Raw genomic sequence first — 27,172 nt, forward strand, 5'->3', positions numbered from 1 at the left:
TGGAACGCTCTTCTTATTTGTGAAAGGTAATTCAATGAATTTTTAATTGATTAGACTATAATTTAAAGAGTCTTAATTAAACAGGTAACCGATAAGGGAAATATGATTTAATTGATAGAGTAAGTATTTGAATTAAATTTGGGTAGGGTGTCGTTGGGACTAGTCACAGTCTATTGGAGGAATAAGTACGCGTTGGAACATGCGCTCGAAGCCGGTAATGGAAAGAGTAGTCCGAATGCGCCGTTCGGAGACTCCCGCGTGTGGAAAAAATGTAATGTATTTAATGGTGTGGAACAGACTGAATACTCGATAAATTTTGCCGTAATTTCATCCAGAGTACAAATGAGATACTGCCATTTTCGATGATAGAACATCCAATATAACGAAATAGCTTTGGCAAGGATGGATAGAAACACGAGCTACGCGCGTGACTTTCACTTGTTGCACCCAAGAGTACAACCACAGAAATGCATAAATGAATCACCAATTTTAATGATGGAGTCATTTCATTTATTCTTCTTTGTATGTTTTTTTTTATATATTGTGTAGATATATTACAGGATATATGAATGATGTTAAAATTATATTCGTCTCTTGACAAATACCAGTGATGTTTGTATTTTTTTAATAAGATAATAAAAATATCATAAGCGTTATATATATTTATATATCTATACATTTCCTAATTGCATTTTCTTTACTCCTACATTTCACTTCGGTATAGCCACGGAATGAAACGAGATTTTTTCTCAGTTCTTCATACGTAATAAATCTGGGAATGAAACATGTACCGTGAATGTTTTTCTCGTTTGCTTACAGTATATCTCCGCGAACCAACCGCGATTACATTCTTATCACATTTTTGAGACAGAACACATTGTATCTGGATAGTACAAAGGTGAATTAATTGCCGACGCATTTCGGCCATGCCAAACCTCCACAAGATATCGACACAATAACGTATATGACAACCTACGAGATTCACACAAAATTAAATGGAACATTTTGCATTAAATCAAATCGTACATAGTATCGATTACTTACGATTAGAATAACTCCAACAATAACGTAAATTTTTACGTTCTTCCAAAACAAAGAGCGTGCTAAATTTCTACTGGTTTTTCTGAATGTAACCGACTAAAAATATACGAAAACATTATTTTTTTGCACATCCTTTACGGTATCTTTTAATTCTACTTACATTCGTAGATAAATTTTCAGTCTTGTTTACAAGAAGTTCTAACCGTTCTCCACGCATTGCAACATTATCAATATTTTTACTCATTATATCTTTCAATTCATCCAGATCACCGAGAACGCTATCAAGCACATCGACTTTGTGACTAGACTCATTGTAATGTTTCTAAACAAAAAATGTAAATGTGAAAATGTTAGAAAATACATTTCAGATATATTTATATTTCTTACCATTGTACTAGCTAAAGTTCTAGCAAAATCTGTATTCATTGCATAGGGAATTGCAGTTTGCGCATCTTGACCATATGCAGCCAAGAATCTTCCTTTAATTTCTGCCAGGTATAAAAATGCTTTGGATTTTTGGTAATCCTATAACATAAAAATGTTTGACACTAATGAATTACTTCAAACAATGCTTGATTACTTTTAGATTACTTACATCATCTGTGATGCACATATAAATAATGTTATCTTCACAGATATAGTGAAAAAGATATTGTCCTTGTGAATATGTAACCTTGTCATTTTCAGCTTTTTTTGCCAGAATGCTCTCTGTTACTTCGTCAAAGTTTCCAGTACAGGAAGCATATTTTGCCAATACCGTTGACCCTCGAGCCACCACGGTATATAAAATTGGCATGATGAATGCTGGAATAAAGTAAAGATTAATATTTCATTATAGTCACTCTTGTTTAAGCTTTTATAAGCAAAGAATCTTTAACCTACATGGATCTATTAAGTAAACAATAAAATTCTGTTTGTAACTGAATTTCCTTATCTGCTATCAAGCTGAGTAATACTTAAAATAACAAAGTTTGCAGAAGGTGTTGCCATAACAGCATGTAAAGAACATTCTAATATTCTCAAGAAAGCAAGATAATTGCAAGATTTACGGAACAACAATGGAAAAGATTAATAAAACACAAAGTAAGACGTCATAATTTCTAACCTCCAAGAACAATGAAATGTCTTATAAATTCATTGTTTACGTACAAATTTCAAAAGACGCTGTCAGAACGAATAAGAAATAAAATGACGTCGTAGTAACCAACATGCGAATTTATCAAGATCAGCTATTATTTTCATGACCTACCTCAATTATTAGGATGGCGCGAATTGAGAAGTGATTGTGCACTTTGTTCGATGTTAACCTGAAAATTTCTACTGTTCTCCCTCCTGAGATCGTTTTTATGAGTAACTTAATTGATCAACGAATTGTGACTTCATGAGAATTGTGCTATGATCCATCAGCATACGTCAACAGCAACGTCCGAGATTATCAGTAACACATGACAGATGATCATTGTCAGTGTGTATTCCGTTGACACGCGCACTCCTTGTGGCGCGAAATTTAAAATAGCTTATTTTTCTGCTCTGTTTTCTTCGCGAAGAGAAAGCAATATTTTCATCTGTAAAGATAATCTCAAACAATTCCGTATTACAATTAAAAATGTATAAAACGTCTGAATCTGAAATATATTTTAAAACACTTTCCTAAAGCTCGTATCTTTAGGCCGTGAAAGATAGGAAAGGAAGAAAAATTCTCGAATACGTTAAAAATCCAAGCATTCCTTACTCGAAATTCACAATTCGCACTCTGGTTCATAACCTAATTACATTATCTTTGTCGCTATCAGGAATTAAAATCACTCATTATCTAGAAAAAGAAATCACTGAAGAATTTACTTATCAACAATATCTCCTACAAAATTAATCACGGAGTTTGCCAATTCTTTAAATATATGATCTGTTCTCTTGCATCATGCTTGAACTTCGCTCCAAAAACTAGAGGCGACACGGAACATGCGTGTTCGGCCTCAAAGGGTCCTGGTTAGTTCGGGAAACGCATGTCAGTAGCGATACGAAATTACGTGGTGTGCCAGTTTTCTGGATTTCCTAGCTGCGTACAGATCGATAGCTCCTCACATGTGGCTGCATACCGACCAGTATACCGACGCTGCTTACTACAATGCAGAAGGGAGTTAACAGAACGTAAGAGTGGATAGATAACGGTATATTCGTCGAGAGGAAGAGACGCGTGCACGCGGAGTCTACAGCAGTTCTGTGTGATTCGGCAGACACGCAACTACCTTCAGAGCTCTGGTGATCATTATCTACGATTGCCACTGTTCCTTCGATAGTTGCTCGTTCTACGGCCTCTGCGACATTAGCCATGATTCTAGGTAAATATATCACGTTATCAGTAACCTTATCGTGCATTAATGAACTTCATATTAACGCTTTTCCATATTATTAGACTTCAGAACATTTTGCAAGTCTTCATCATCAGATTCTTTAGTCACGTGTTGTTCATTATTCATAAACTTGTTCATATGAAGCTCAGTGAACCCTAATTAACTGATGTTTACTGATAGTAGATTACTGATAGTAGCTAGTTTTCTTCCTCGACTTTAATTCTGAACTGGTTTCATGGGAAAAGCGATAGAATCGCAAGGTGCGAGGGGACGGGTGCCAATTCCAAGGAAAACTTCTTAGATCATGTTTCTTCATAATTTTCTTCAGTGTCGCAGTTATGTTGTCTTTTTACGTTTGTTGTACAACGTTGTTTGTTACGTTGTTTGCACTGTTTCATGTGTATATTTGGAGCAGGTCATCGAAATATTTTTTTACTGACCTGGTATCCAACACATAAGCCTTTCTCAAAGATACGTTAATTTTTACATGTTCGTCGCTGCATAATTCTACCAGAAGATATGACGAGTACACAATATTCGCAATTTATACTTATTATAGTTATTTTCGTGATTGGTCGTGTTTCGGAGAGCAACGCCCGTGATATTGATTTCAGCAAAAGGGTCCATGGTCTCCCCATGCGATTTCCCCTCTACAAAAACAGTAAATCAATAACATCGAAAAAAATATCAGATTATGGTAATGCCAGTCTATGTATAGCTACGTCTATGGTGAATATAGCAAATATATACGTCTAAAATACAAATTAAATAATCGGCGAAATTAGAAGGTTTATCGTTATTTAAGCACAAATATCTCACTTTAAGCTAAAATAAATCTATTTATTCGTTTCATTATGATGTTATGTAACAGCACTGGAATATCTAGTACGTTGAATTCACTGATAGCACTGATAGAAAATATCAAAGTTCGAAAGAAAATCTGAGACTGCGAATGTTTCTGCATTTATAGAAAATTTAAACATGCAAACATTCGTAAAATACACATTATATGTAAAAATATAAAACATATCCAAAGCAGAGTATTTGTTGTAATATTCAGCGAGTGAAACAGGTCTCTACCTCTCCGATTGCGTTCATAAAAATACAAATTTGTATAAAAATCCACTATTTGGTCATTAGGAACACCTATAAGAATGACTGAAAAAGCAAATGCGATAATCTATGCACATCTTCGAAAGCGCACAGTTCTTCGGTTTCCGTAGCCTACTTTCCCGCGTATCAGCGATACGGGGCATTTTAGCATGGTGCAAATTGTGCAAGTTGTCTAATGCGAGTATACACCTGCTGTCACAATATTCCGTTACGTTGTTCCGATTTCTCGCTGTTTAGAGGATGTCATTTCGAATTGCGATCAAAAAACGGTCTATATTATAACACAATTTCATCTGTTTCCGGTCGGCTGACAAGAATGCCGGCTACTGTTCGTTCGAATATGTACCGTTAAGCGCGCCATAAACTAAACATTAACGTTCAATTTGCATCGTTCGAGATTACTTCTTATAAAATTCTGTAGAATGCAAATAAAACGGAAGCTTGTCGTGAACGTTCCGTTGGAAGATCTTCAGTCCGTTGATCACAGTAGTGCGTCTAATTTATTTCACCGGTATTCTCGATGACCTCCAGTATAATTTCAGATTTCACACCATTAGAATAAATTATACAAGCCGATTCGATGTTTACTTGATCGGCAAAGAACTCGAGAATGGTACACATACAAAATTTCACGCTCTGTTTAGCATCAGTTTAGATGGTGACAAGGAGTTCACATATTATCAGAACTCATATACATTTCAGAGTCGTATACTATTCAGTAACGACAGTCTCTCCTTTGGAATCTTCCTTTGTTTCTCTCTGAAACCATTATCGTCGGTGTTTTGCATTGCAAATAACTTGACTTCTCATTCGCACGGATGTTCCCTCGATGTCCTCTCTGAAACACAAAATTCAAAGTATTCTAAAAATGTACAAAAGAAGAGAAAACGAAAATTAGCTGTTTCAGCGAATAATCGAGACAATGTAAATGCTCAGTATCTCTACAGTAGAGCTGCATTTATCCGAACGAAATTTTAGTTAGTATCCGGTTAATTGAACTTCTGCTGGTTGAATTTATTTATCTGAACGTGAACTCCTATTATGTGAACTCTAACTATATAAAATGTTCGCCCTCGATTAGTTCAGACAAGTGGAGTTCTACTATAAGTCAAATTTAACCACCATGCAATGTTTATCTATGTTCTGTTATCTGGACGTTTGATCGCGGCTGCGAGTCGACGATTCTGCAACGGACCGTTTTGCATGGTCACATAACCGTAGAGAATTAATGTTGCTGAATGTTTTGCGAACAGACAGGACACGGCTGACGTACGTATCTGCAGCCGTTGTTGGCGCCGGCACTGTAGTCGTCTTCTTTTGGTGGTGGTGGACAAAAAGGCAAAAGGATAGACCACCCTCAGAATGGCGGAAGGTTGGCGAATTGAGCGACCTGTTCGTGTATCCGGTTAAGTCGCTCGGCCTTGTTCGAATGAACTCAATGGAGTGCACGAAATTGGGCCTGAAATCTGGCTGGCTTAGGGACCGAACTTTGATGGTCATCGACTTGAATGGACACTTCGTTACTGCCAGACAGTGGCCAAAGATGGTTCAGGTAAGAGATTCAAAATTAACCAATAATATAATATCTTGCATTTGGATCGACGGTTGTATGTAAATATATGGAAGAAGATATATTGTCGGTTAACTATTTGACTCGCATCATATCAATTAATTTAATTTATTCTATCTATATATCCATTTTACACCGAGACGAGATTTCCTGGCATAGTCTCTGTCTTGCATTTTGATTAAATTTAGTTCCAACGGTCAGGATGCAAGGAAACACCTTACCCTTAATTATATTTACTTCGCCAATTGTCCTAACTTTATATATTGATATTTATCATTTATATTTATTTCAATATTTGCTTCAAGATCGAGTATTGGGAATTTTGAGAAAATGAAGCCCATGGAAATCAGAGACACTCCATAAAAACTATTCTTAAGCGATGATAATACCTCGATAACAGCTTCCGACCATTTAATTATACTAGAAGATGATATTAGATCCGCTACTTGGTAGATTATCTAATTTGATTAGTGTATATCAACGTATCAACGCACAAGGATCAATGTTTTATCTTTATAACGAGACGCGTGTTCAACTCATAGCTGATAACGAAACAGGAAGAAATGCAATGTGGGATCGTTGTGGAAGCTAGGCGCGTGATAATTAGAAATGGATCGATGCGCGATAATCAAGGCAATTTCTTCTGATCTTTCTCATCTCTCGATATGTGTATTCTTCACGAGTCGTTAAGTTTAGTTTGCACGGTCCTGGTACGGATTCGGTTGGGTTTCCTCCTTGAGCTCGAAGGAGCAAACCGCCATTTCTTTAACACGACTTTGTAAGGAAACGGGATACTTTTATAATCAGGATTAACGATCCGTTTTATTGTCGCGAAGATTCGCGAAATTAACTGTTGGAGTCCGACGCGAGTAATTAATTCACCATACGGCGGAATTTTCCTATCGTACGTTGCCTCGTTTAATTAGTCGCTTCCGCTGTGATCGAACAGCGTCTTGTACCTTCGATTCGATGGAAATGTTTTTCATCTCGGAATTTCGATATTTCTGTTTAAAAAAGTTTCATATCGCTCTCTTAAATCTTTGACAGTGTAACAAAATAAGAAAAAATTCAGAATGAAGGATTTAAAAATTAATTATCTCTTCGGTTCCAAGGTTTCGCTTATCTCAGCTATCAGATACAGAAAACACATACTTTCAACTTTTTACAAGAAGTAGATATTAATAATTGCGTTGTTGCGGAAACTTTTTGGTACCAAAATATCCAAAGTAAATTATTCGTTAGGATATTTAGAGGATGAAAAATACCTTTATTTTATATTATTTCTATTGTAAACATCCACAGTTTGATCGTTACATTTAGAATGTGAAATTTATAATTATTGTTAAGGAGATAATTATCAATGAAATAATGAACTGAATCTGTGGGTTTCAGGTGATACCTAGCATCTCTGGATCGATTCTTACATTGTCCGCTCCGGGAATGATGTCTACGTCTATCGATTTGTCCCAACTCCAAGGCAAAGGATTTCGCGTCGCAGTCTGGGGTCAACCTGTATCTGCCTGCGATTGTGGCGAAGAATCTGCCAGATGGTTATCTCGCTTTCTTCTTCAAGAGGACACTGGGTTCAGATTGGTTTACTATCCTTTAGATTATCCAACAAGAGATATCAGGACGAGAGGCAAGATTTTTTCAGTGACAAATGACGATACTGTAAGTTTTGATTCAAACACAGTCATCGCTGAGAATTACTAAGGTTTTACAATCAAATAGTTTATTCATCGCATTAGTAAATGATTTATTTATTAAATAGGGAGCCTATCCAGATGCCACTAGCTATTGTTTAATAAACGAAAGTTCAGTGACTGACTTGAATAGTCGACTAGAAGATCCAGTCACCCCAGATCAGTTTCGACCAAATTTCGTGGTTAAGGGCGCTAACCCATACGAAGAGGACACTTGGGGTTGGATAAAGATAGGTGATAGCATTTTCAAGTCTGTTATGCCTTGTACGAGATGTATCCTAACTACCGTCGATTCCGAAACTGGGACAAAACATCCGAGGGCTGAGCCTTTGAAGACTCTGAAGAGGTTTGCCTTTATAAGTAACATTTATTTATCTTAAATTTATTAATAATCAAGTAATTTAAGTAATAAACAAGATACACTAGATTTAGTCGATTTAATAGACGAGTAACACATCTAAAAATTTGTAAGTTTTGAGATATTTGCAGCAAATCAATGCGAAAGTGAACTACTTTCTGAGATAGTTTTCCTGAACTTGAAAAATATATCTTTCCTAATTGTATCACTCTGCTAGCAAATCGACGATGTGATAACAAATTAACTCTGCTGCATTTTCCGAATCATTTTTCTATTTTTCCATCATCATTAATCATCAACAAATCTCTAAAGTTTGAAGAAAAGTATTTGTTATTTCTATGCGTGATCTCTTTTCTTTAATCTGTTTGGCTAGAGATTTTATTAAGACATTAAAAGCTTTTTAATTTGTTGATATCACATAACACGTTGGCTGCCGCAGCGAATTTTGTTTTCTTCTGAGAGTAGCAACAGATTGAAATATATTACATTTAATTTTTACAAAATATCATATTGTAATTGCGCACTTTCTTCTGAATCTTGTCTAACAATAGGTCATCCACACTGTTGAATATTTTTTCGTCCATAAAATTTATCATGTTCTAATCATTCTATAGAATCTAGTAACGTGGTTCACCAATAACTATCATAACAGCTAACGCGTTAAGGATCATGCTCTTTTTCATTCGGATAAAAATTAACAAGACGTATATATTTGTCACAGTTACAGACAAATAATGGATCCAGATGTTCGCCCACTAGTTGGCGAGAGTCCAGTGATGGGAATTCACCTGGGATTGAGAAGTCCCAATGGCACCGTCCGAATAGGGGACCCAGTTTACGTCAGTGTGCCTAAGGAGCAACCGTTATTGATATCGCCTCCCTAGCTACACCGATGGGCTTCGTGCGAAGACGAAATTTTTGTCTACGAGGAAGCCACGAGATCTCTGAAGGAGGACACTTCGTTAAAGATTTTAACAAATAGAGAAAACGCATAGCATCGAGCCTAAAATCGCGTTTCTGATCGTTGAACAGGGCCTAAAAAGTTACAACGGACATCGTTTCTTCAGACAAATTGCTATTCTCTCGATTAGAGAATGATGTAAATGACGCGATAGTCGCGTGATAAGAATAATTTACACCTTTTTGCCAAGTGTATTTCTCGCTTTAAAGTTGAAGCGTTCATCGCCTGAGATAATTTGCGAAGAGAATCGATGGTTTTCAAATATTGTATTTTTGCTAGATGTTGACCATGAATCAATGAGGACAATATAATAAACGTGCTGGGAGATGCGTTTGTTATTTCTTCATATTTGTATCGAGTATATTGTTGCGAGGAATAAACGAGTTGCAGAGGTATGTGAACTTAAAATTTCCAGGAGAGGGTTGCTACATTTTCAAGAATGTCCTAGCTTTATGATAATAATATTTATTTATTTACACTACAAAACAACAGGGACGATTTACAGTAAAAGGGATAACTCGTCCAATTCGAAGATCGAAATACATTTTTACGAGTATTATTCGACAATGACCATTTTCTTATCCAGCCTACTCTAGGCCAATCTGAGAGAAGAGAGTGGCATCGTTTTATCTCGTATGCGGCAATGGTAAAGTGAATATCAAACTATGCTCAGTTTTGTACAGGGGCCATGGAATTCCTTTAGTTTACCGGATGGTCACCGGAATCGCCGCAGCGGGTTGGCAGCCCTCGGAGAAGCAACGGACAAGGAAACGCGGGCCGCTGAACGGGGAGAAACTTTCTTTACGTGTAAATCGATCAGATCAGAAAGAAACAATGCTTGGCACAGTTGTATATCGGAAATAGCTATATACACAGCTCACATGAGATTCTACTCGGACTTGCGTTATTTTTTCTTATAAAATTACACAAGAAAATATATTTATAAGTAATAAAATATTTTAGATTTTAAATAGAGCTACATAGAAAAATGATCGACTCAAAAAGATGTTGAATTCCATTCGTATAAATTATATATCATATCGACGAAAGTTCGAGCGCAGCGAATCTCGGTAACGTGAACTTCCTAATCGCTAGTAAGAAGAATAATATACCGCGTATAATATAAACAAAGAAAGTATTAAAGAGAAAAAGAGAGCGTTGGAGGATGTGAGACAGAAAACGAAAAGTAAGAGACGAAAGAAGCGAAGCAAGATAGACGGAGGACAGAGACAGTTCGATGTATGAACTCAAAGTCGCGCGATTACGCTATTTAATTTGACGAGAACAATTCAGTAGTATCAACGAGAGACTTCGGATCTCGGGGACAAGGGGGCAACGCTGGTTACGTTGCCAACGTCGTACCCGTGTTCCAGCTTGACAATCACGGCTCGAGAATGGCTCTCACGTGGCTCCCGAGCGTTTCAGGACCATCGGAATTTTTCTCTTATACTCGGACACCCTTTCGCTGTCGCGTTTCGTCCAACTTTAGATGACGGAAGTGATCAGTCTCGCCTTGAAGTTGACGATGCGTTCGCTCGTCGCTGCCAGGCGCTGAAAACATAAATAGTTTCGGTTAGATTTTATTGCTTAGTAATCAGCTATATACATATACACACAGACATTCTTTACATTATAAATTAGAAAGAAGAAGAAGAAATTTCAGAAGAAGAAATCATCCAGACTGTAAGATACGAGTTTCTAAATCATTTACGTGAATCCTTTTTCTCCAATTCTCTTTCTGTAGAAGACAATCCTACGATTTTCCGTTTACAAATGTTCGCAACGCTTTCGAGCAGGCGCGTTTAAACTGTACTTTCGACGTTTCTTATTCACGTGACCACGGTTTCACCGTAACGTAGTAAAGAAACGATCATCGATCGAAGATCATTCACACGGACGGTGCAACATGTGCTCGTTCGTTGTTCCGCCACGTGACTGGAGCCTGCAACGGAATTTCCGATTTAACAAGTTGCGGCTCAAGCAGACAAATTCCGAGCGATGTACGAACCGTGAACGCTTTCAAGCCGATGCCCGCTTGCACGCGCGACGAAGGTTGAACATAATAAGCGCGATTAAGTTTAATAACGTTCGAGCTGGCCATATACCATACCACCGTATTTCCGTCTGTTCGTACTGTTGCTTTCTCTGGTTTGTCGCATTGTAAACGCTATATCGCCGCTACGCCATAATAAAGACCTAGTCTGTCAATTACACGCGAAACGACTCGAGAAAAACGCGAAATATAGCTGTGACTGGCCGGTGGTTTTGTTCTCACAGGAATTCCTACGCGTGTTCTTTTTCGGCCGCTTTCTTCTCGCTCGAATTCCAAACGAAACGCGTAGAAAAATCTAGTCACTGTCCGTTGCGTTTCCTCTTCACGCTTGGTAATAGTAAGACCGATCAATTAGCCGAGCATCTCGAGCATTGCACGGAGACAACGATCTTTCGAAATTGGAATAGTTTTTGCGGAACCATATCGTGAGAGAACCAACGAAACGTACATAAAATATAGAGATCTCCAAGTGAGATCATCTGCCCCTAACGAACTACTTCCCCATGGTTCTTTCGTCGATCGGTTTCGCTTTCCTTGAGAATTCACGACGCGCGAGAGTGAAACACGTGAACTTCGACGAGTGACCGCGGTTATCGGTGTATTTATCTCAGTACGGCGTTACAAATTGTAATTGCAACATATCATAAAGGATATGATATCGGAGTTAAAGTAGACGATTTCAGGTGTCAGGATAAACGAACTGTTAGCGATCCGAGGAAATAAGAACCTGAGTAGTTGGTGAGGACCGTGCGAAGAAGTTTTTAATACAGAGTATTAAACATAAACGGGATATCAACGATGTTTTATACTGTATATTAAAATAAAAATGTATATTTGCATCAGTCTCCTCGTTTCTCAATTTATCCAAATAGTAATTAATATTCTTAGTTCTATCGTTGCTAATGTAGGGCCTTAAGAGGATCCAAAGCTTCAAGGTATCAATCCATGTCAATTCTCGATGATGTGACGTATAATATTAGGTATGTCATTGCCTGATCTCTGAACAAACATCGTGATTTGTTTGATTTATGATTTCGACAAAATTGCTCAACCACGATATTACTTTTACAACTATATGAACGTAAATAGCTACCTAGGTATTATTACAATATTATTAAACAGCTATTTAATTATTTTCTACTAATTAAAATGGTATTTTTACCATTGTACGATCGCGAATTAAGTTAAGGAACGAATTGCACATGAGAATTGAACACATCGATAGAGGAATCGCGTCATTGATAGATCGTTAGAGGCCGAAGGATCTACCAAGATCTCGATCGCAGGAGCCGTTCAGTCGCACTCCTGGCAATATCGCGTGCCAGGAGCTACGTAGCAGTTGCTTGCATAAGTCAGCCGGCAAATGGACGAGCTATTTCATAGAGAAAGTCGCTTACATTTTTGCTTTCCATCGATCCGGACGGGGGATGCTTACGTAATCGCCCGGTTTTGTATCTGGAACGACAACGCGTCACGCTTGCGCGAGTTTCGGCAAAATCTTGGGCGCGAAAGATCGGTCCACGTCGAATTCAGAATTTCTCTCATAAAAAATAGCTAATGTATAAAATTCTAGACTCTCTCGCGGTTCTTTTTAGGTTCTTTTTAGATTAATATATATTAATAATTAATTTAACGCATAAAATAACATGGCTTTATTAGAAATAATAAATAGCGAAAAAGCTGGTTGAATATTAAACGAGAATGAGATTAGGCGAACTTTAATTGTGCATCGTTCTTAAATTTAGAATCGCTCATGGTTATTAATATATCTGTATCAGCTAAATGCTGCTATTATGATCGCGACTAAACCGTTATATTTATTTGAAAAAAGAAGAAATTCGTACGTTGACATTAACAAATCGGCGAAGATATTGTAGTTTCACTTTCGAATAAATCGGTTATATAAAACGATGCAAGAGGATAGTTAATTTACAAGGTAGAATTCGAAATGGTTCTAAAAATAGACTACGAATAATCGGAACAGGTTAATGGCAATTTGTTAGAAACCCGTCACGGTGACTACACGGAAAATCCTGAGCAAAGTTATAACGCGTTTGGTTCGCCAACGTGTCCTAACTTCGGTCGGTCAACCCCTTTCTACATGCATATTTTGCTTCGTGTCTGCTTCGTTAAACATAATCAATTTCTAGTCGTAAAGATCGACCGGCAGTTGCCACAATGCGATCAGGTCGCTGAGTTTCCATTCATGTCGGTAAATTGCCTATAGAGAAACTGTCTTTTTGAAACGCTTCTTTACGATCAGAAGAAGATATTGAAGCAATTTGCAAATTGAAGTGTTCTCATTCCTTTGATCGCCGGTTGTATTGTAAGCTATATGATATAGAATTTCATATTTCTTCATCGTTTCTCTTTCCATTGCTTTTATGTTTCAGTTCCTTTGGTCACTTTCTTTTAATATACATTATCAAGATGTTAATTAGACGTTTTGATATTGATGGAGATTTTAGAATTCCAAAATAATTGCATTGATAAGGCATAGAAATTATTTCACTGCCTTTACATTGAACCGATTACAAATCCACTTTACATTTCAAATAATATATAATAAATAAAACGACGAACGAAACAATAAATTGAAGAAACATTTTGAGATTTTAATGAATCTATCAATTCTAATATTTCTAAAACGTTTAATAAATATGATCGCGTCATTTTCGCCTTTCAACTGGAAGCAAGAAAAGTAATGCTAATCCAAAAGCACAATCGATAAATAAATAATAAATTTATCCAAAGAAGGCAATGAATCGATTTCTGCATTTTTTACGTTTCTTCTTACTATTTGCCATTTACCGCTTAACCCATTTTTATCATATACCAATGAAGATTACTCACAAGAATGAGATCCTGTACGAGGTTCGAAATTCCTCTGTTCACTATGACGAAGAACCTGGTAACGGGTCCTGGAATTGCTTCTTGAGGCTCCTCTCCGGCCTTTCCAGCCGAACCGTCCCCTCCGCTTCCGGCTACCAGCTGCAAATAATCGAGCCACGTATTAGCCTAATTTCCATCGCAACAGAGGTTTTCTCAGAAAGAGCACGAGAGAAGGTGAATGATAGAGACAAGTTGCGTAGATCGTTCATTGTCAGCGATCATCGCGTAAATCGTTGTCATTCATTTTTTATTTTTTGAATAGAGAGATAGTTGCGGTGTGTAGCAGGTCCACGTCCAGCTTCAGCGCTCCCGATACTACGGTGCTTTTACATCCTGAATCCTACTTGCGGCTACGATCCATCGATCTTGCTGCTACGATCCTTACGTGCGCTTCTTCGGCTCGTGACATTGTTTCGGATATCGTTATAGGGTGTCCATACGCTTAGAATATCTTTTTATTCATATTTTTGCAAGTGACAACATACTTTCGCGAGATAACTCGGAAATCTCGAGATTTCAAAGTTTCGTGACACTGTCGCATTATGGACAACCTAAAGGTGCATCAAAACTAGAAACATATTTACAAGGACCCAAAAAGACAATACGACGTTACAGTGATAATTACAGACAGCATGACGCACATACTTACTTTGCTGCTCGGTCGTTAAAAAAACGTACGTCACGCACCGTGCTATCAATTTACAATACTACTATTTAGAAGAATTCGTGTACGAGGCCAGACGACTCGGCTGTGTATAAGAATCTCATTTTCTCCGTACGCATTCAGTCAGAGATTCGAAACGAAAAGAAGTGAAATTATTGGACAACGCGAAACGGAATCGTCTGGCTGCGCGTTGTTTTTGGTGCGTCCCAGTAGCTACAGCTACGACGCTAACAATATACAACGTATGAATGTGCAATGAACGAGTACGAGATCACAACGAGAGAATCGGCAATCGATCAATGGTTGCCCTGAGATTCCGAGGAAATCGGCCGGGATGTCCATCAGCCAGTTGCTTCGCCGAAAGTCTTTAATCGCTGGTTGTCGGTGTCGCGTCGGGACCGTTGGTCGGGTGGAACAATTGGATAAAAGATGAGTTGGACGTGACGGAACGAAGGATTTACAGGGTCACTGAATACTTGTCCAGAATCGGAGAATAGGATCGATAAACGTGGAGGTTACAGTTAGTAGGAAGATATGACGATAATCGGTGTTACGTGGCGTTCGAAGGACTGAAAGTTGTCACATTGAAACAATTCTTCGGACGAATACATGCGATGGCTTGCGAAAGTATTTAAACATTTCGAAATCTTTGTACGTACATGTGTAACATCTTGAAATTTTATTTTATTATACCGTATTACCAATTTTCTTTAACTAAACTTATATATCTGCGCTAAATGTCTTGCAACTTCTATATATATTTTCAGATTTGTTTCGGATTTTATCAATGTGATAATGTCAGTCGTGTCTCGTTAAAATGTTGGTGAAATTTCAAAATGTTTTATATAAAACACGTAATATAAATACACATAGAAATACATTCATGAGCCATTGTATATGGAAACTAAATTGCAGATCTTCCATGTCATTGTTGAAAATATCTTTAAAGAATATCAAAAATATTCTTTCAGTCGTTCGAGATGGGAATACAGGACGAATGTAAACAGGGGTTGGTTAGTGACAACGATGATGCATTACATCTAAGACTCTACGCTAGGACTATGAGAAAATCGATGAACGTTTCGCGAATTGTGCTCCAGGTTTCTGAAATTATTCGCGTGATGGATCTTGCTCAACAGGGTGGACGATCGAATTAAATATCCTGATGCACAATCCACGTACGATCGTGGCTAAAGGAATTCGACGAAGAAGGCACGATGAAACACGGGGAAGGCAAGCTAATGAAGAGCGAAGAAAGGACAGACAGACCACACGAACGATGTTCGAATAATTAAGTAAACGGAAGACGAAGGATAAACAAAAGAACACGCGGTACGAGTAACAGGTGATCGTTAGTCACGTGCGAGGAGTACATGCTGATCAAACATAGTTGCATGCTTTGCTTTGATGTACAGAGGATTGGGTGCTGTTAAATATGCGGTTCGTTGCTTGTAGACGTGCAAAGTACTTCTTGCGAGATAGATGCAAATATTAGATATTTGATGCACTAGAGAACAATATTGTTACTGCAAACTAATATTTTAGAGTTGAAACTCCTTACATCGTAACATTCATATTTCTATAACAAACGGAAAGCCATCTTTTCGAAAGAAATACATCTTGAAGAGGTGAGTTACCATAAAAGACCTTGCTCGAGAATTAACGTGTTAGAGAAAGGAAAGTGTCATCCACCAAGCGCCATTAGCAAAGAGAAACAGACAGTGAGTTAAACCCAGAGCAAACAGAAAGCCGACCAGGTTCCCATAGGCCAACATTCAGCGAAACCACTGAAAATCGTCATTAAGAAACCTGTGGTATCCGTTCACCGAGTGGACAAGTGAAATTCAGAAGAGAGATAAAGAAAGTGAGAGAGAGAGAGAGAGAGAGAGAGAGAGAGACAACAGACAGACAAACAGACAGAGAGAAGTGCAGTAGGCAGTGTCCGTTCGGCTCTGCTCGGAAGGATTAGCGTACCGGTGGTAGGTTGCCGGCTCCTGACGCGGCCGGTGCGCTGGTCGAGGATCCCGCCGTGGTCGAGGAACCAGCTGGAGCGGCAGCAGGGGCGGCACCTTGGGGAATCGGGCCCAAGTCCCGAGAGGCGCTTAAACCGAGCCCTAGGCTCTGCGTACCTGCCACCACGCGGTACACCGTGCCCGCCGCTCTTGCCGCCCCGTCGGCCGCTTGCTAAACGAGAACAGAGACGAGAACTTTCGTTTACTGATCCGCTCCTCGGGAGAACGCCTGTCTATTTAGTCATTCATTTCTGTTCTTTTCTTTGTTTCGGTCATGATTGTCGCGTGTCGTATCGACAACAAGCGATTTTTCTCCTTCCGCTTCACGATAGTGGATTAGTATTCGTCGTCGATGAAGTGGATGTCCTGCAAAGCGGCTGAAATTGTTTTTAACGACTGACGAGACGAGTATTTTTCTTGGTATTTGTCTTTGGTCAATGCGACGATTCTGCGTTTATTCTAGTTCGTTTCAGTCATTTCGTTTCGGGTCCATTGGTTTCTTGGGGATTGCTTTTCTCCAGATCGTTTATCGCGTGAAGAGTGGAGGATCAGAATAGAATACTATAATGGAACAGATTTGCCAGAACGTTGTAAGAAAATGTGAAATGTTTCAATCCGATATTTCGTATCGTACTTTCAAGGAAACGAACGGTAGTTTTTCGATACCGTAAAAGGAGGTCGATCTATCGACTAGTTCCAAACAGCCGCGTGTATTACTCAGGATCGCGTAAGTTCTCCATTAGCGATTGCGAACATTGGTGGCCTTTGGTAACAAAGAATCACGCACGTGAGATAAGATAAGTAGCCAAAGACGGCGAAGGAAAGCTTTAACGCTACTTGAAGTCGTTGACTCCACGCAACTACTTGTATCTTTACAAACGCGATTAAGAGAATGGAAACTAAACAGAAATTTGTTTTAAATATCACAACGTAAGTTTTACAAGCGTGTTCAATTTGAATTTCGAAGGAACGAAAAATGAAGAATATGATTTGAAAATCGAAATTGTTAGCTGTTTGCGCAATCGTGATTTCCAAATAATTTCATAATTAAACGTTCTTGTCTCTCGAATGCGGCGTAAAAGATAGGGTCACGGATTTCTTGTTCTAGCGCGTTTCTTGTGACGTGCTAAATCGTCTATTTTCTTTTTCTCGTTTATGAAGCATGAGCCTCGAGGATGTTTTCGTCTCGTCTCTAATCATCCACGAGGTTAGGTCGCGCCTAGGTCGAGAACCTTGGAATAGTAACCAAGCGACACAGCTGGGCAATTCGGTCGTGGACTTTCACCGGTATCAAAGTAGGCGCCCTTGCCTGTGTCCGCCTGTTCGCTGCTTATTTGAATATTAAATCTATCAATTTCTGCCATATTATTTTCGACCTTTATGTTTTTGACGCAAATCTATACCTTTTCTTATACAAGTCCTTTTTTTTTATCCAACTATACATTCAATTCAAATATCGTGCATCGAGTTGTTCGACGTCTAATACGTATTTAGAGCAGTAAATTGTACGATGATTGGAAATATCGAGATTAATCGACAGAGTACTTATCCATCGAATGTTTCAATAATTATTCGACTTAATTGTGATCTAGGTAGTGTAATATGACTTGGAAAATAATTATTTCTTAATCTTCAAGGTTTCTGATACGTGGTACAAGAAATACGTCCTTTCTACTTCTTCTGGAAAATAAGTATTAATAATTCCTAGGCTGCAGATTTGTATGCATTTATACAGAAATTCACAGGAAAATGATACTTAATACACGCAAATGATATGTATAAAATAATGAAAGTGGTGTCGGATCTTTTTTTTTTTTTTTTTTAGATGTTGCGAGTCTCCTTAGATTCCGTTGCTTTACTCGTACCCATACAAATATAAATTTGCATAAAAGCCCTCGATCTAATACTATAATAATTACGTTACGTATTACCACATGTAAGATACGACAGTTTGCCGGAGTTTCTCACATGCTACGCTGCGAATGGTTTAATCGTTTTAGAAGATTAGTCTGTTCGAATCTTAGTGTCATCAAATGGACAAAATCCTTGGCTACGTTTATCGATTAAACGTCGCCTATGAATTACAAAAATAGATTACAAAAATCCATGACAATAATTAAGATCCACAGAATGTAAACTTCCACTTTTCACTCGATACTGAAGAGACGCAGTGGAACAGGAAACGCTTTCTTTATTACGGAAAACTCACCCTGATTATATCAAAGACGAAATTGCCAGAGCTGCTACTGGAGCCGCCCAGACCAGAGAGGAACCTTTTGTTTCTGTTCTCGTCATCTTCAGTCTCTACTTCTTCGAGAGGCGTCAATGGTGGTGCTGCATCGTTGCTGCCCTGTTCATCCGCGAATTGTACTTTGACCTCGTTGTTTTGCGACTCGGCTGCTACTTCGTTTACCTTGTACTCCGCTTCCGGGTTTATATTCTGTGAAATAGAAGGTTTACGGTCTACCATCTTCAGTATGTTTGAAAACGAGTCGCCACCGATCGATTGCTAAGGAAGCTCGAATGGACATTAATCGTGAATTATTATACAGTCAAGGACTGCAAGAGTGCGTTTAAGTCGTTGGATAATCAACGTGAATTATTTATGAACACTGCTGTATCGTAAAATCAAGTTCGTTAACGATCGACCGGCGTTTAGGGAGAAAAAAACACGGCTTATTCAGATCGAAGGAAACGAAGCGTGTGACGCGCGATCTCGCGATGTCTCGTGATCGGGATGCGCATCAGTTCAGCGATCGATGGCTGAATGATGGCTATACTCTGCAAGCAACGTAGAGAGATATGCAATGGATCACGAAAAAACTCTTCGAAAGAACTGCTTTTCTTGGTCATTTAACATAGAAAGCTGTATTGTATACATTACATAGAACATTTCATGATTTCATTAACACCGTAATGAGACACGATTGTCATGACTATATTGGAAATATTTGAAATCAATGTGAAAATGTGTATTACGTACAGAGGTTATAAGACATTTATGCAAACATTTAGTAAATGTGTACTGCATGAATAGAAATAGTCGTATGAATGGAGAAGTAACGAGAAGTGATGTAGTTGCAACCACTGTTTCTTCGATTTACTTTAGAATTTTCTTTCGTGAGCAATTGCGTAATATAGTATATATGTGTAGAGCAATTATATAATAGCGCAATCGAGTCCAAACTTTTGATTATTGTATTAGAACAACGGCTTTTAACGAGAAGTTTGAATTTATTGAAAATCATCAAAGAGAGCCTTATATGATACGTTTTTCTATACTATTTGAAGTTATGTAGCTTATGAATTGCAGATTTTCTCCGGCACTGAATTCTCTAATGCTGATTTCAGTCAACGATGCAGCAAAAACGCATAAATATCCAATAATAAAACATCGCTGCATGATATTTATAACAACATAACACTACAAAGAAGCTAAACACAATATGATAAAACAAACAGGAATCTAATAATCATTTACCATCATCCGTCATTGCGGAATATAAATTGTTAACTCGAACGTTGTTTTCTTCCAGCTAATTCTATTTAGCATAGCTGTTATGCGACGATCGGGAAATTAATTGTAAACTAACGCGAATGCAGATTGATTTTTTCCAATGATCGACAAAAAAGATGAAGGCAAAAAGTAGCAATTATTGTTCAACGAAAACACCAGAAAAAGTGCCCTCTTTATAAGAAAGTATCTTGCCTCGAGACGAATATGAAGAATCAAAGGATAACGATATCAAGAAAAATAAGTAGAAGACAGAATGAAGAGAAACACAACGCAAACAGATAGACAAGCGAATAATAGAAAACGATACGAATGATATACACACGCAAACGCACACAGAGAAAGAGTTATAGTTAGCAGACAGTAGAAAAACTTGGTAGACAAATTATTGTTTCCCGCAGCAGTCCCAATTGCGCGGTGATCGTCCTTGCCGGATCAATCGATTACTCTTCGTTCAGGTTCATTGACCTCCAACGTGTTACCGATCTCGCCACCATTGTACAGTCACGCGACCGTAGAGGCGACCTCGTTCATCCTGTCGTCCTGATTGATAGCGGTCGTCTGGCTGGCTTTAGTGCTCGACATACTGGCTGGCGCTCCCGTGTCTGTGTCCTCGTCTGGCGGGAACGTCGGCAAGGATACCGATACCTTGGAATTGCCTGCGTCGTCCTCCTCGTCGTCGAAGAAGGGCGACTCGGCGGTCGCCGTCGAGCCACCGCTCGACGAGCTTCCGGAGTTCGAGTCACCGTTATTCTGAATTAAACTGCGAAGAACGGTCGGGCCGAGTATTCGGATGATTTCCGCGACAATCGAGTTCACCTTTTTTTCGATCATCTAGAAAATAACAGCTCTTAGCTGACCTTTTTTTATCAATCCTGTTTTCGAATATCGCTCGTTCCCATTCACGAGTTTCTGTCTTTTCGTGTCCGTGATACAAGAGTCGTAACGTAGCTCCTGATGTTAATATTATCGCGCTATTTAATCGAATTCGTTTCGTTGAAATTCGTGTTCGTTATAAGTGGTTACGTCGAGCATTGATTCTTTGTAATCGTTCGGCCAACTGTTATTATTGTCGTATTTGCGTCGTCGAAATGTACGTCCATGGAATTGCTTTTTGAGCAACGTTATTGTTGAATTAATGTTCCAGTATTCGTTGACGGAGCTCGATATTAGGATTCGTCGTCAGCCTTCGGTGCAGTCGAGAACGTTACAACGGGTAGGAAGTGAACGTGTCAAATGGCGATAAATGATATTGCCGAACTAGTAGCTGGTTCGATGACGGTGGTAAAATGGAAATAGCAAACGGTTGCAACGATCGTGTTTTCCACGGTGAAATTTGGCTCGAGAAGGATGTACGCGGATCGAATTCGTTCCGATAGAAACTTTCAATTTTCATTCGATATCTTATCTTAATTCATGAAGTTAATTGAATAAACGAACACGTAGTTGCGCAATCTATAGACAGAATGCACAGGAAACGAGGAAACTCTCCGTGAATCATGAATCGAACGTGCAACTTTCTTAGGAGGAATGTCGATTCACTGCGAACAATTTCTCCTCGACTTTAAACCGACACGGTATTACTAATGAAACGTTTTCGTTGACGATATAATTTCTCAATTATCCGTTAATGCGGGAAAGCGGCGATTTGAACAACATAGGACGTCCAAGGTCCTATTTCGATTGACTAAATCCGATACAAAAAATACCGAGCGTCTACGAGGGAAGGGGGAACTTGGTACATAAATCGGTCCTGGCCGTCTGCAGGATTTGACTGCGCTGTATTCAGCAGCTGCTCACCTGAGAGGCATCGGGAAACAGTTCTCGCAGGATACCGATCGTCCGTTTGTTCCTTAGAGCGGCCTCGTTGTCGGCTTCGGCCATCACCAGCCGATTCAGTGCCTGAAAAAAGTTTCCCTGTTGTCCCTACAAAGTATTTTCAATGTCTGGAAATTCTCGTTTCATATATTACTCTTCCTCTCATGCATCTGCCTCCGAGATTTTCATTACCACCTTTTAGTTATTGTTCCTGTATGCGTAATTGTTTCTTCTGTAACCGTGTAAAGTATTATCCACAGAGATAAGATAAGCACCTGATCGGAGTGCTTGTCTGGAAGATAGTCGAGAACGTCGAAGAGCGTTAAGATACTATCGTTGCGCTATATCCACGACGAATAGTATAATAATAATATATAACTTATAATATAATATACTAGAGATATAATAACTCTAAACAAGGATTTCGTTCGATGCGTTCAACGTTTGCTCCGAAACGTTAATTTACAAACTACAAAATTGAACGAGAACGCGTGCGGATTGCGCATGGAGAATTGAGTAAATTTTAGGCGAGAGAAAATAATGGAACTGTAACGTTGCGCACGACAATCGCTCGAAGAGAATTGCAGCGTTTAACGACATGATTGCGCATTATTACGTATTACTGCATTAGTGTCGCTACAATTTTCTGTTACGATATACGAAACTTTTTATGATTTATGACCTCCCTAGTTGTAAACGGCGCTTCTTGTTCGCACAAGACGACTTAAATAGATCGGCAGTGAGACGAAAAAGTAAACTCGTTTATAAATAATGTCGTTGGGTTTTGTAACAACCCGGACAAAGTCATCGACGGATTAATCGAACCGTTCTGACACTTAGACGGTCTCAAAAGTTGCTCAACCTGATTACCATGGTTCACTTTCCCCTATACCGCGCTCACGTTCGACTCGCTGTTACGATATTTGTCACTGCGTGTTGTCCACATTCGCAACTAGACTTTGCTTCCGACATAGCCTCACCAATAACGAATCCATTTTACAATTTCCTGTAGACATCCGAGTAAATCGCAAATTTTTCTAAAGTTGAATAGCCGTTTGGTTCGAAGCAAACAGCTGAGCGAAATTAGAACGAGTGCCGTAATAGGAGATCGCGCTTATTCTCGCGTTGAAGTCTCCAAAACTAGCGGTAGTCGACTTAAGATATCCGTTACAATTTCTCTTGTACTTCGTACAACATTTCACTGAAGATTACGAAGAAAATACATATAACAGGAACAATTTTGATGATTACCTGATTTTCATGCTATTTAGTAGTTATTAATTATTAATATGTTAACAGTGTAGTTTAATATAATATACAAATTAGAAAGAGCTAATACCTAAAATATGATAACTGATACTTTTGAGAAGTTGATATATTTTATGCAAATATTTTTCAAGAAGATCTCACAAACAAATTCTGGTAATATGTAATTAGTTGTTATGCTATAGCATTTTAAAATTGCTGCCATATAGAAAACAGGAAATATGACTTATCGCGTCTTTCCTCTGCACTTTTTAATTTGGAGCTTCTGTAATTCAACTACAATTAACAAATCCCATAAACAATAACGATATCTGGCAATAAAAATATTTCAAGCCAAAAAGACAACTAATACGAAAATAAAGAAATTTGGAAACCACTGTAAAGCACGATATAACGAGAGATGAAGAGAGAGAGAAAGAGAGAGAGAAAGAGAGAGAGAAAGAGAGAGAGAGAGAGAAAGAGAGAGAGAGAGAGAGAGAGAGAACACGTGCACGTGAGCGCGTGTACGTTTACGCGCGCGCTTTCCATTGGGCAGCGATCAAGCGAAGAAAGTGTCCGGTGTAACTCTGGAAGTGTTCGCGGCCAGTGAAAGTGTCGAACCGAAGAAGAGAGTCGACCAGACGTTCTGACTTTTCGTTGGACCGTATATTTCATCGTTCGTGTAACGATACTTGCCCACATGACTAATCGTCACGCTAAAAAAAAAAAAACAATTCCACGAAAATCATTTAATCTCTTCCGACTATGACGCGCGAGTTTTCTCTATGATTTTCTGTTTCCAACAAAACGTGTTTCTTAATGATGTCTACGCCTATTTTCATTGGAAAAATGATTACAATAAAACGACTTCGTTGCAGGAAACAAGGAGGACATTTATTTGCATAAACTACTACGTTCACGATTCGGCAGTCGTTAAAATGCAATGGCGGTAAATTAAAATCCTAACAACCAATCGTGCCTCCATTAGACATGTTAATGTTACAAGCAAATGTGATTCAACGTTGTTAAATGGAAATCAAACACATCGTCTTAAGTCCGAGGATTCCACGTGACGTGGATGAGACATTAGAAACACGAGTGTTGCGCGTTTTCTTTGCGAGCCTTTATTCGCGCGAGGTCGTAGCACTCGATCGGAGTGAAAGAGGTTCCGTCGAAAGTGAAACATCATCTGCGATCACCGAATCGATCGACTCGGTCCAACGATCAACCGGCGATTTAGCCGGACGTCGAAATCCTGGCGAAAACTTTCGCAACGAACGACACTGCACGTTTCCTTCGTTGGTTATCTCGACGATTAAACGGCCGTTGCCTGTCGCGAATTTCGCGTACAGAAACAACGCTTTCTCCGATTCCAGCGTTCTTCCGAGATAACGAAGATCGTCTCAAGGATAGATGGATGGCGTCCAGCCGGCCCAGTAACACAGAGAAATCGATCGTAACGCTAGTTACGCAATCTCTGAATCGAATACAACTAGCTGCGAATCCTTTCGAACATCGGACAGAATTTTCTAAAATACTTCTCTGCGTTAAATACACGAAATATAAAAATACGATATATACAAAATACGATGCAGGAGCTTGAGGTGAATCAGATAAATATCAGAGAACAGAATTTAATACGTTTTCCTATAGCAAAGAGGGAGCTATCTATATAGTTTGGAAGTTTCCTTCTTTTTGGTGGAATACACGATTGGTATTGAAAAGTTCAAGAACTAAGTACTAAGGTCGTTCGATGGCCTCGATGGAACCGGATTGCGGACATGTTTGTGGAATTATCGTACATTGCCAAATGAAAACCAAGCCTCCGACGACATTTGGTGAACACACGTACGTTTTTCAACCGACTTACCTCGGATTGGAGACGATCTCTATCAGAAAGTGGACTCGAACCCACTAAAGTCACGCACAGTGCTGTTGCCAAAATAACGATGAGTTTCATTTTGTTTGATTGGGAATTTGAAATCTGCAAAGGAAAAGGGTATGATATAATTTTCAATAAAATGTTTCTTGTTGGTTCTTAGAAAATATTTCACCGCGGAAATGTTTGGTAACTTTGATTGTTTATCGAAACGCGAGCATTGTGAAATACGTATCAGTTTGTGTTTAAGAATATAATATTGTTTTATCTGGAATCTAAAATATTATCTTATATCTACGCCTGTTTCCTGGATAATCGAGCAGCATGATGGACCGGAAACATTTTGAAAGGATCCTGGGGAAAAAGATGAGAAGGTGAAGGAGTCTCGACGATGTTGCAGGAGTGGGGAGCAATGGCTCTCCTTTCTCGAGTGTGGATACGTTCGAAACTATCACTTTCGACCGAATGAAAGTGGAGAATGCCGCTGGCAAAAACGACGCCGAGATTCTTGAGGAAAGATGGTCTAAAGCGTTTCGTTCATTTTTATAAAAATGAATCATCGCTATTGCTATTGCTTGTTGTTCGTTTTTAGCATGTCGAATCGTTGCAAATCGTAACGAAATAGAAGAATTTTGAATATTTCAACGTGAACTGATAATATGCATTTCTTCTTCGACGTAATTATCGAGAAATATCGAAAAATAAATGCTTATCGGAATATTTGACTTTCTTTTTGTGACATCATTTACCTTTCACGTTTTGATTCTATTCTATAAAATTTAATTGTACGTTCAAATGCACATGTTGCTCGACTTGCCTTCAAACGAGTCTATAATTACGATAGCGAAACTATCGGAATATAATGCTGACCACACATCGAGTTAATATAGATTCAGTACACATGTCGTCCCAACCGATGATGATGGAGCAACAGTGCGCATTCGAGGCCAAATATTAGCAAATTTCATTAATAATTCGCGAGCATAATCGAAAGCAGGCTCCAACTATGTTTGGAATAGAGAGTAGTACGACTTTCTTCTTAATTGATAAAAATTGCAATGAGGTAATTTAGCTAGCTACCAAATATTTCGTCGATTTGACAAAGTCAATAGGCTGAACCGTCGTGTGTAGAGTCACGTGCGTTCCGCGAAATGATCAAGCGTCACAGTTCGATAAAAACCGGATTTTCCTTCGGTTGGACCAATAGCTGGTCTTACGAATTTCGGTTTTTTCCTCGAGCTCGTTGTGTCCGGCGAGAACCACTTCACGAAAATCTTCACTCTGATAATTCTTTGTGCCCGTTTCGTATACACGAGCCTCTTTCGAACTCGAGGAAGAAGCTCGAAATTGGAAATCCTATGCACCTGGGAACCTATCGAGACTCTATGAGAACTACTATCTTGCAAACTCTTTTGCAAACGTTGAAAAAGCAGTCGAATATTTTATCGAAACGTACAACCAAACTGAGTAAGAAAAATTTAACTATTTCTGTATGGTAGAATTTCCAAAATACTCGATAGTTTGCTAAACACAGAGCTCGTGTCACGTGGACTAACGTAATTATCGAACGCTGAAATAAAATGCACGATATCGCGATCGAATACGTGTTCCATATGAAGGAACTCACCACACACCGATTCGTTATGACACGGTAGAACTTTTAAACTGTCCGCTTGTAAAAGAGACCCAAAAGGAGCTCTCCGTGGCTCCTGCTCTCTTCGGCTTTTCTGTAACTGTCTGTGTAACGGAGGTTAGTGAGCGGCTTTTATTAGAAGGAGGGGCCTATCGCCACCTCCACGCTACACTTCAGTCTCCGTCCTCTCTGTTTCTCTTTCTTTTCTGGTTGCCTCGTGCGATTCTGAAGAAGGGATCACCCCGTAGAATGTAAGATGTAAGTAGCTACGGCCGATGAAAAATCCTCGATGCGACCGTGAAGATGTGCGGAGCGGAAGTATCAAGTGGATTGTTGTTGTGCGTCAATGTATCCCTAAGGGCGAT

The 27,172-nt window shown here is 38.9% G+C and overlaps 4 protein-coding genes and 1 long non-coding RNA gene across 9 annotated transcripts in view; 3 read left to right on the forward strand and 2 right to left on the reverse strand.

Moving 5' to 3' along the window:
* LOC138180785 (uncharacterized) overlaps nt 1-27,172 on the forward strand; it is a 212,891-nt gene that overhangs the window by 141,132 nt on the left and 44,587 nt on the right. The window lies entirely within an intron of this gene.
* The window catches only part of LOC138180796 (uncharacterized), a 120,303-nt gene that overhangs the window by 21,913 nt on the left and 71,218 nt on the right, over nt 1-27,172 (forward strand). The window lies entirely within an intron of this gene.
* Nucleotides 643-2,556, reverse strand: Vamp7 (vesicle-associated membrane protein 7). 3 transcript variants are annotated; one of them, XM_069114980.1, is made up of 6 exons: nt 2,291-2,556; nt 1,637-1,845; nt 1,429-1,566; nt 1,202-1,363; nt 1,045-1,137; nt 643-972 (listed from the first exon to the last, which is right to left on the reverse strand). In XM_069114980.1, the coding sequence occupies exons 2-6, from the start codon at nt 1,835-1,837 to the stop codon at nt 904-906; spliced, it is 663 nt and encodes a 220-aa protein (XP_068971081.1). In that variant the 5' UTR covers nt 1,838-1,845; nt 2,291-2,556; the 3' UTR covers nt 643-903. The 3 variants fall into 3 exon arrangements, with proteins under 3 accessions (XP_068971081.1, XP_068971082.1, XP_068971083.1); XM_069114981.1 differs by lacking the exon at nt 2,291-2,556 and adding an exon at nt 2,147-2,278; XM_069114982.1 differs by lacking the exon at nt 2,291-2,556 and adding an exon at nt 1,924-2,032.
* Nucleotides 3,031-9,490, forward strand: LOC138180784 (mitochondrial amidoxime-reducing component 1). Its single transcript, XM_069114970.1, has 5 exons — nt 3,031-3,380; nt 5,759-6,057; nt 7,468-7,746; nt 7,847-8,124; nt 8,858-9,490. The coding sequence occupies exons 1-5, from the start codon at nt 3,371-3,373 to the stop codon at nt 9,018-9,020; spliced, it is 1,029 nt and encodes a 342-aa protein (XP_068971071.1). The 5' UTR covers nt 3,031-3,370; the 3' UTR covers nt 9,021-9,490.
* LOC138180789 (uncharacterized) lies at nt 9,547-26,919 on the reverse strand. Of its 3 annotated transcripts, none has more exons than XM_069114976.1 (7): nt 26,802-26,919; nt 25,166-25,279; nt 22,033-22,134; nt 18,928-19,158; nt 16,681-16,890; nt 14,004-14,141; nt 9,547-10,648 (listed from the first exon to the last, which is right to left on the reverse strand). In XM_069114976.1, exons 2-7 carry the CDS (start codon nt 25,253-25,255, stop codon nt 10,583-10,585), a joined length of 837 nt encoding a protein of 278 aa, XP_068971077.1. In that variant the 5' UTR covers nt 25,256-25,279; nt 26,802-26,919; the 3' UTR covers nt 9,547-10,582. The 3 variants fall into 3 exon arrangements, with proteins under 3 accessions (XP_068971077.1, XP_068971078.1, XP_068971079.1); XM_069114977.1 differs by having other exon boundaries at nt 26,809-26,905; XM_069114978.1 differs by lacking the exon at nt 22,033-22,134.

Source organism: Bombus flavifrons, chromosome 6 (genome assembly GCF_040668555.2).
Source record: "Bombus flavifrons isolate JBK064 chromosome 6, iyBomFlav1_principal, whole genome shotgun sequence".
NCBI classification, from domain to species: Eukaryota; Metazoa; Arthropoda; class Insecta; order Hymenoptera; family Apidae; genus Bombus; species Bombus flavifrons.

Bases quoted from the DNA above. Each gene is read 5' to 3' on its own strand.
- LOC138180784 (XM_069114970.1), top strand. The intron at 7,747-7,846 runs GTAAGTTTTGAT...TTTATTAAATAG, and splicing joins CAGTGACAAATGACGATACT to GGAGCCTATCCAGATGCCAC. The intron at 8,125-8,857 runs GTTTGCCTTTAT...TATTTGTCACAG, and splicing joins CCTTTGAAGACTCTGAAGAG to TTACAGACAAATAATGGATC.
- Vamp7 (XM_069114980.1), bottom strand. From the start codon at position 1,837: ATGCCAATTTTATATACCGTGGTGGCTCGAGGGTCAACGGTATTGGCA. The intron at 1,364-1,428 runs GTAAGAAATATA...TTTTTTGTTTAG, and splicing joins GAACTTTAGCTAGTACAATG to AAACATTACAATGAGTCTAG. The intron at 973-1,044 runs GTAAGTAATCGA...TGAATCTCGTAG, and splicing joins TTGTTGGAGTTATTCTAATC to GTTGTCATATACGTTATTGT.
- LOC138180789 (XM_069114976.1), bottom strand. From the start codon at position 25,255: ATGAAACTCATCGTTATTTTGGCAACAGCACTGTGCGTGACTTTAGTG. The intron at 22,135-25,165 runs GTAAGTCGGTTG...AACTTTTTTCAG, and splicing joins GAGATCGTCTCCAATCCGAG to GCACTGAATCGGCTGGTGAT. The intron at 16,891-18,927 runs GTGAGTTTTCCG...GTTCTCGTTTAG, and splicing joins TCGTCTTTGATATAATCAGG to CAAGCGGCCGACGGGGCGGC.